At 44.2% G+C, this 9,030-nt stretch overlaps 1 protein-coding gene across 1 annotated transcript; it reads left to right on the top strand.

Annotated features, from left to right (window-relative positions):
- Positions 1-1,994: 1,994 nt before the first annotated feature.
- LOC132003437 (C-C motif chemokine 2-like) lies at positions 1,995-4,636 on the top strand. Its single transcript, XM_059378903.1, has 3 exons — positions 1,995-2,133; positions 2,870-2,987; positions 4,133-4,636. Exons 1-3 carry the CDS (start codon positions 2,058-2,060, stop codon positions 4,236-4,238), a joined length of 300 nt encoding a protein of 99 aa, XP_059234886.1. The 5' UTR covers positions 1,995-2,057; the 3' UTR covers positions 4,239-4,636.
- Positions 4,637-9,030: the final 4,394 nt, after the last annotated feature.

The following is a 9,030-nucleotide window of genomic DNA, read 5'->3' as shown; positions in this document are numbered from 1 at the left end:
AAACAGTAAGATGGCATTACCAAGTCCTTACCTATGGATACTCACCAAATGTGAATGGATTACATTCTCCAGAAAAGGCATATGTGGATGAATAGATTGAAAAAAAAAAAAAAAAGACCCAAATATATGCTTCCTATAGGAGACTCACTTCAACTTGAAGGACACATATAGGCTCAAAGTGAAGGGATGGAAAAGATATTCCATGGAAATGAAAACCAGAACAGAACAGGAGTGGGGCACCAGGGTGACTGAGTCATTTAAGCATCTGCCTTTGGCTCAGGTCAAGATCCCAGGGTCCTGGAATAGAGCCCCGCATTGGGCTCTCTGCTCAGCAGGGAGCCTGCTTCCCCCTCTCCCTCTGCCCCATAACCCCCAACCCCATCTCGTGCTCTCTCTTACACTCTCTCTCTCAAATAAATAAATAAAATCTTTTTAAAAAATAATACAAAACAAAACAAAAGAGAACAGGAGTAGCCGTACTTACAGTGGACAAAAGAGACTTTAAGCCAAAAGCTGTAAGAGACAAAGAAGAAAAAAGAAAGATCTCAAATAAAAAACCTAACTTTATACTTCAAAAAACCAGGGAAAGGGTAACCTTAGCCCAAAGTTAGCAGAGGGGAGGAAATAATGAAGATCAGAGCAGAAATAAAGACTAAAAAACAGTAGAAAAGATGGACAAAGCTAAGAGCTTCCCATCAAGCCCCTTCTTCATTGATATCATAAGCAATTGGCTGATGAGCTTGTAGTGTGTGTGTTTAGAGAGGGGCAGCTTGAGATGGGCAGTCAGACTACTGGTTTTCAAAATCCAGTCTTTGGATCCTTAAAATACATGTGGGGGAAAGGATGTGAAGACTCCTGTCTCTGCTTCAAACTGAGTAGGTATACTTTGATTGTGTTCATAAATTTGGCTTTCCCTCCCTTGCTTTACTTGGAAAGATATTTTCCTAGCTAATCACATATTTTAAAAACCAGGGCGTTCCATGATCTTATTATGTGCCTTGTAGCCTATGGAACAGGTAGTGGTTTAAAAACCTGCCTGCAAATTCTTGTATGTTCATTGAATTAAGAGATGTGGTCTGTGTTCTCTAACTCTGAACTTGGGAGACTTAAACCATCATGTAAAATATCCACATCCAGCTATGGAGAGGGGCCCCCGGAGAGATGGGGGTTGGAAGGGAGAGAAGATTCCTTTGGATTCAACCCTCAGCTGTTTAAGACCTGCCAGCTCAGACACCTGACATTGAGTGAAGGTCTTGAGACGACCCCAATCCCAGCCATCACCCAGCTGCAAAGATGTAAAAACAAAAAAAACAAAAAACAAAAAAAAAAAAAAAAAAAAAAAAAAAAAAAAAAAAAAAAAAAAAAAACAAAAAGGAGGAAGAACTGCCTTGGCTTATTCAAGAACAAAATCAATGATTGCTCTTGCTTTCAGTCACTGTTTTCTGATGGGTGGTTAGAGGGAAGTTGATTATGACAATAGATGCTACAATTTTAGGTATTATTCTAAGAATACTGAAACCTGCTTTTCTGCTTATGTTCTATTATTGTGTTTTTTGGATTTAAGAAAAGCCCGCAGGGTTTAAAGCAGGAAAGGATTTCTGGAACCAGGTGTCCTAGAGATGCTATCTGAAAAGGAAAATTTGGGGAAATCCCTTACATCTCTTTGATTTGGTAACCCTACTTCCTTTCATTTTCTACATGAAGTGTTTTATTTCAAAAAAGCAGAACCCTTAGTGAGAGTCATAGATCACACGCCGCCTGGGCATAGCCCACACCTTGCATACCAGCCCTGAATTCAGTGGAAGTCAGGCCAACATCAATCATGCCTTCTCTCTCGTTTTCTAGCATCTTTCCCAGGGCGGGGCAATGGGTCAGCACATGTACCATTCCATCTTATGATTCATTCCAAAATGAAATCCTGCCTATCACCCACTCACTTTCTTTCTATTCCTGTCTGCTCCTATAAAAGGAGAGCAGAACCACCAGAGGAGCAGAGAGGCTAAGACCAACCCAGAAACCTCCAGCTCTCACGCCCACGCTCCCTGCTCCCCGCCGACATGAAGGTCTCCGCCACACTTCTCTGCCTGCTGCTCATAGCTGCTGCCTTCTGCCTCCAGGTGCTTACCCAGCCAGGTAAGGCCCTCTCGCTTTCCCCCTGAAGCCCATCACCACACCTCTGGGTTCTCATGGGCCACCAGAGCAGGAGGACCACCCACCATCTCCCATCCATGACTGCTTTCCAAGATCAGGAGAGTCAGAGAAGGACAAGGAGTGAAACTGATCACTCGGTTGCTCCCGGGAATTCCAGCCGTGGACCCCAAATCCAGTCCTTCCAGGTCTCTAGCTCTACCATCATCCCCTCAGTGCCCCTGCTCCTTGTAGCCATGTTTGGGGGAACTGGGGTGATCAAAAAGAGGGGGACTCTAGTGGAGGGTGCGCAAGGTATTTCCAGAGGTGGTAGAGGGGAAAGGAGGAGACCCAGAATCTGGACTGTGCTTTGTTCAGTCCAGCATCCAGAGATAGGGCTCCACAGAGGCATCGGGGATCAGGGAAACTCACAACCAGGCCTAGATTGCTCAGAGACCAGAGGGGGACCCACAGCTGCGGTCCCCCATCCTAAGGAATTGGGCTTTCCTATGAGTCCCGCTAACAACACCCAGAGTTGTCGCCACTTCCTCTTCCCCTCTCAGTTTGCGATGGTATCCTTCCATTTCACAGTCCGTGCCGATGAGACTGAGAGGTTCAGACCAGAGACACAGCACTTAGAGTGGCCAGGATCCCTTTCCTTCAACTCTCCTCCTTACTGTTCCCTACCTTACAAATAGGAAGTCCCAGCACACACCCTAAATAACCCTTGTTGTTTCAACAGACGGGATTAATAGCTCAGCCACCTGTTGCTATAGATTTGCCACTAAGAAGATCCACATCCAGAAGCTGAAGAGCTACAGAAGAATCACCAGCAGCTACTGTCCCCGGGAAGCTGTGATGTGAGTGACCCCATGATCACCAGTGCTCAACCCTTGACCTTGAGTTCTGCTCCCAGACAGTGGATAGAGTTATTATAAGACGAGTTGGAATTTAACCCCCAGATGCTTAGATCAGCTCTAATCTAATCCCAGAAATTTTTTGTGGGAAAAGGGAATTGGAGAACATAGAGACTTATCATTCCCAGCTCCCTGTCTAGCTGTTAGTTCAGATGTTGGTTCCTTCATCCAGGACACAGGCTGGTTTCTCCCCTGGCAAGCAAAAGTAGCTGCTTCCCCTGAGTTCCTTCCATCATCCTGAAGGAGCAGGAGGCTGGCTGAGGACAAAGCAAAAGCTGGCGCCTTGCACCCCCCCCCTTCACCCACTCCCCTCCATATGTGTAGCATTCCTCAGGCACCCCTGACTGCCATAAAACTGCCATAGTTAACTTGCAGAGATCACCGTCCTGCAAGGTAGGAGTCTCCCTTGGTTTGCAAATATCCTTGAGATTTACAACAAAGAAGTTACCTTATCAATAGCCCTAATGTCACCCTCCCCTCCATAAAACACCGAGGGAGGCGGAGGTAGAAGAAAAAGTAAATAAAGTTAAATTTCTTCTAAACCTAAATCTCATTAACAAGGATGCTTTATAGCAGGAACGTAAGATTCCACCAGGAGACTCCCAATTGTCTTTACTTGATAAGTAACCAGGCCTTCAATATCCTGGTAGTGCTTTTTTCGCATGCGTGGGCTAACCGGCCAGTTCTGCTTCTGTAAGATTGCTTTGTCTGCTTTCGCACACGGGTCCCCTGACCCAATCCACTGACGCCAAGTATGCCTGTTCAAACTATCAATCAATCAGCTCAACCCCACCCAAAACTTGTTTGTATCTGTCTATAAAAATCCTGCACCGACCCAGCTCCGGACCTCTCGGCCTTATCGGCAACGAGCGGCGCAGAGGTCCAGGTTCGAACCTGCAATAAATGACCCTTGCTGATTGGCTTTGACTCATGTCTCTGGTGGTCTTTTAAGGTGGGGGTAATACTCTATTGGCATTTCAATCCTTCTGCATCACCCCAGGCTAATGGGACAGGCCAATTTCCCACAGAGTGAGTTACACTCCCAGGTTGAATCTTCAGTGCACTCTAACGGCCCTCTCTTCCCACAGCTTCAAGACCAAACTGGCCAGGGAGGTCTGTGCCGACCCCAAGCAGAAGTGGGTCCGGGATCTCATGGAGTACCTGGACAAGAAAACCCAAACCCGAAAGCCGTGAACATTCATGCCCACAGTGAAGCCAAGGCAGTACCCACGAAATGATTCGTTTATGTTCCTTATCTTTTCCAACATACCTTCTGAGATTGTTCTATTATAATTCTAAGGAATATGAGATTTGTGTAATAATGTGAATCATAGTTTTTCTTAAGTAATTCTTTATGTCTTCTAAGTTGTTAATATTTTAATTTAATGTGCTCTGGAATTGAATGTAATTTAAATGTAAGCCCTCGGACATATCCCATGACTTCAGCCCCCTAAAAACGGCCGGATGCTCCCTTCCTCTCTACCTCATTGTAACGTTGTGAAGATCTTTGCATGAATCAAAGCAAATACACATATACTTAATTTTTAAGAGGAGATGTCCCTATGAAACCATAAGATTATTCTAGAAATGAGTATTTTTATATGTATAACTCTTGAACTTTTACATAAAATATATTTTTGGATAAAACTTGACTTTAATGACTTTTTAAAGGACAAGATAAATCTGGTGGGAGTACCAGGGAGAGGAGGGCTGGTTTCAGAAGGTGGGACTAGTGTCCTGGGGGAATGAGCATAGGATGGACTCTGGGCTTATCCCCAGGCTGGGCTAACCTGCACAGAAAGGAGTCAGGTTGCCTAGGGCCAGATTTGGCCAACTCCACAGCTCTAACTGACAACAGCTTCAGCCATTCATTCAAATACCTTCTTCCTTTCTGAAATTATTTCCTTTCTCACCATCCCACATCCTTCCCAAGAGCCTCTCCCCTCAGCTGTTGCATTAGTCTTACAGCTGGCTGGTATTCTTTCTTCTAACCCTTGAATCTAGAATAATACAAGTATCACCTGCATTGAGGAACCAAGGAAGGACTCAACAGAGGGCCTCAGATGTTCCCTTCCACATCTGGGAACCACATGTCATAGAAAGATCTCTAACTCTATATGTTGAGGAAGAGCAAGGAGGGTCAGAGGGGTATGAGCAAGGAGGGCATGACTAGGCAACATGCTGAAAAACCCTTGATAACTTTAAGCTGAGCTTCTTGGAGAAAGAGGGTTGCTCAAATGTCCCATAGAAAGTTCAAGGTACCAGGAGAAATTGGACACTTTGGTGGCAAGCAGACAATTCATAGATGACTCGTGGATGCTCAGGCCAGGTCCAACAGCCCTTTCCTCCCTACCTTCCAATTGTCCTCAACCCCAAACATCTCAAATGCCAGTGGGGGACAACAGTAGCCCGACCAGGCAAAAGAAGGATACTCTAGTGCGATGAAACACAGCAAGCCCCGTGGTCCAGGCAAATATCAAGTAGTGTCAGGTTGTAGAATGAGCAAGAAGAGATGGGTTCCATGTGCCCAGGGCCTAAAGGAATCTGATTACACTCTCCCTGCCAAGACTGTCTTTTCATTTTCAAGGAATTCTGAACTCATTGTCCTCATTGGGCCTCTTTGGACACAGAGCGTTAAAGTGAAATTCCAAACCACAACCAGGAACAGAAGCTGATCCATAACTGGGCATGGAGTTTAATGGGACTCAAAAATCAGTCTGGGTGTAAAACCAATGTGCCTAGTAAATTAGGGCAAGTTATTTTTCGTGACAGGCCCCCCATCTGTGGAGATTTATGGCTCTCATATTGGCATCAACATCTCTTAGACATTAATGAAAACTCAGAATTCCAAGTACCATCACCAAAGATTCTAATACAGAGTGTTGGGTGGACAAAGTGCCCCTTCCAACTTTTTAACTGGTTTCCAGCCCTGTCTCCAGAAGAGTGAAGGGTACACCCTGATGTCCTCTTTCAGGTCAGTGCAGTCTCTGGGCCTGATCTGTGCCTCTGGCTTAGACATGAAGAGTGACTTTGGTCTGAACTTTCCTACCTCCTAGACTTGGCTATTGGACATGCACCAGCTTTGAAAGAGCTGAAATTGTAAATGCCCACCTAATGCTCATGTGCTCTTCAGCATTTTCCAGCCTACCTTGCATTTATTTAGGGCCATATGACTGGATTCCAACCAACCAAGTGAGGACCAAAATGATGTAAGCCACTTCCCCATAACAGCTCATACTTCTGGGCTTCTCTTCCTCTGTCATGCTGATCTTGGAGTCAATGTACTCCAAATTATCTCGGCCTTTGGATGGAGGCATCCCATGCCCTTAAGCCACTGGAGGAGAGCCACTTGGCCTACCCTATTCTGTGACAGACAAAATAAATAATCCTTTGTTATATTAAGTCATGAAGTTGGGAGCTTAGCTTAACCCCAATTAATAGAGGAATTGGTGTCATGACCGTGTGTAGCCAGTAGAAACCTAAAATGTGTAGCATTGACTTGACATTTGGCAGCCAACAGTGAGGAAACTATCTCAGGTTGAAACGATGGAGAATCTTATTACAAAGTGTCAGAGCTGTCGGGTCCTCTCTGCTGAAATTACAGCTCCAAGGAGAGAGTTTTTAAAATATACATTAGTAATGCATTGGTTGACTTTGTTTGTATTGGTCAGGGTGTTGAGAGAAAGAGATGAACTCAAGAAAGCATTGACTTGTTTTAAAGCAACAATGAAACAGAATCTTACATTGTTGGAAAAGCCATCTGTATTCATTTGTAGGTCCCAAACATTAAGAAAAGGCTTAATTTAAGGAGAAAAAAGTAAAAAGATTTCAGTAACAAAAATCCAGGAAAAAAAAACCTGAGTTGGATGAAGTAAATAAAGGCAAAAATCAGATTAAAGTTGTCACCCTGACATTTCAAGCCTCATTAAGAGGAAGGAGGAGAGAGGAAAAGGCAGAAAAATAATTTGAGAAATGTATCTAGAAATAAATGGGCTGTGACTACTGGCAGATAGATTTGGCTGGGTGGAAAGAGATCAGAAGCCTGCTAAGTTCTCAAGAGAACTAGACTATATTGCCAATAAAACCATGAAATCCTGCACTAAAAACACATAGCCATTGACCATTCAAAAGGAAAACAAACTTCAAGCAAGCCATCTTCCAAGGCTGCAGAGTCCTGTAGGAGAATATGCTCCTTCCATGCCCACTTCAGAGGTGGCCAGGAGAAATAATGTAGAAGGAAAAGACCTCACGAAAGCAATCAGGACCCAGGATCAAAAAGACAAAAGAGCTTCCCCAGATTGCAGAATCAAGACTAACCTAAGGTAAGGGACTTAGACAACATCTGCCTAAAGGACTGCAGGGTCTCTACAGAGCATTGGCCACTGATGTGCCATCTTGCCCTCCACCAATGAAGGTGTTGGTTGCAAGTACCTGTCCTCCTCAAACTTGATATATTATGTCAGGGGCAAATTCAGAGGTCACTGAACAAAGTAGATCCATGCCCTCACCTGACAGAGAGGACCACTTGCCATCCAGAGATCCCAGGCATTTATTTTGGTGCAATGACTTTATAGGACTTTGGGTTGGTCTCTCTTCTGGATTGGTTAATTTCATTAAGCTATTTTAAGAAGCAGTGAGCAAAGGACAGACTGCACAGAAACTATTAGTTCTTAGCAAGTCTTCATGTGTTCCTCTTCATTTCTCAGCCTTCCTTGCACTTGGAGCCATAGGATGACTTAGGACCACAAGGTGGAGACACATGTGGTAGAAGTTGCTTCCATGCCTGGTTCTTTAAAGCCCCCTGTACATTCTATCAGCCTTCTCTCCCTTGCCTCAGTGAACATGGGGCAACCCAGCTACTTGTAAATCACAGACAGCATCTGGAACATGAGCTTCCATGTCCCAGATGCTGGCTATCATTTATAAGAAGCTGGATCGTTGAGTTACTTCTTTGAAAAGAGTGCCTTGGGTAAGCTGCCTGACCAATGTCATGCGGTGAAATGAACAACAGAGAAATACCTTTTGCAGTGAGATGCTGAGATTTCCATGCTTGTTGTGGAAGCATAGGCTGGTGTTGTTGTGACTAACTGATGCCTGGAAGTACTTCCACCAACCTGTCCCATTTTAATCGTCGGGCAAAGGACTCAAGTTGGTTGCCCCAAGAGTATCATACAAGGTAATGTGATAAACAGTAAGAAAATTTTTAAAAAGAGAACTTTGGTTTTTCTCAGGGCAGCTCTGAAAAACAGGCTTCACTTTTATAAATGAGTTCATGAAAGAGGTAGTTGCTTACCTTCCCTAAGCCTTGCTGTCTCATCTTTAAAATGAACCTAATTAGAATTCCTACTTTGTAGGTTTGTTGGAGTATTTAAATAAGTGAACCCGCAGGAAATGAAGCAATGTACTGCTTGTGTACGTTGAGTAAGTTGGCATCATTACTGAGAACTTGCTAATTGCTAGACACATGGTTAGAATTTTTTTATTAACGTATAATGTACTAATTGTTTCAGGGGTACGGGTCTGTGAATCATCAGTCTTACACAATTCACAGAGCTCACCATAGCACATACCCTCCCCAGTGTCCATCACCCAGTCACCCCATCCCTCCTACCCCTCCCCTCCAACAACGCGCAGTTTGTTTCCCGAGATTTAGAGTCTCTTATGGCTTGTCTCCCTCTCTGGTTTCATCTTGTTTCATTCTTCCCTCCCTTCCCCTATGATCCTCTGCCTTGTTTCTCAAATTCCTCACATCAGTGAAAGCATATAATAATTGTCTTTCTCTGATTGACTTATTTCGCTCAGCATAATACCGTCTAGTTCCGTCCATGTCATTGCAAATGGCAAGATTTCTGGCGGGGGGCGGGTGTTGATGGCTACATAGTATTCCATTGTATATATATACACTACATCTTCATCTATTCATCTGTCGATGGACATCTAGGTTCTTTCCATATTTTGGGTATCGTGGACATTGCTGCTGTAAACA

This window comes from Mustela nigripes, chromosome 16, assembly GCF_022355385.1.
Source record: "Mustela nigripes isolate SB6536 chromosome 16, MUSNIG.SB6536, whole genome shotgun sequence".
NCBI classification, from domain to species: domain Eukaryota; kingdom Metazoa; phylum Chordata; class Mammalia; order Carnivora; family Mustelidae; genus Mustela; species Mustela nigripes.
Note: the sequence above shows the minus strand (reverse complement) of the source record. Positions and strands in the feature narration are given on the sequence as shown.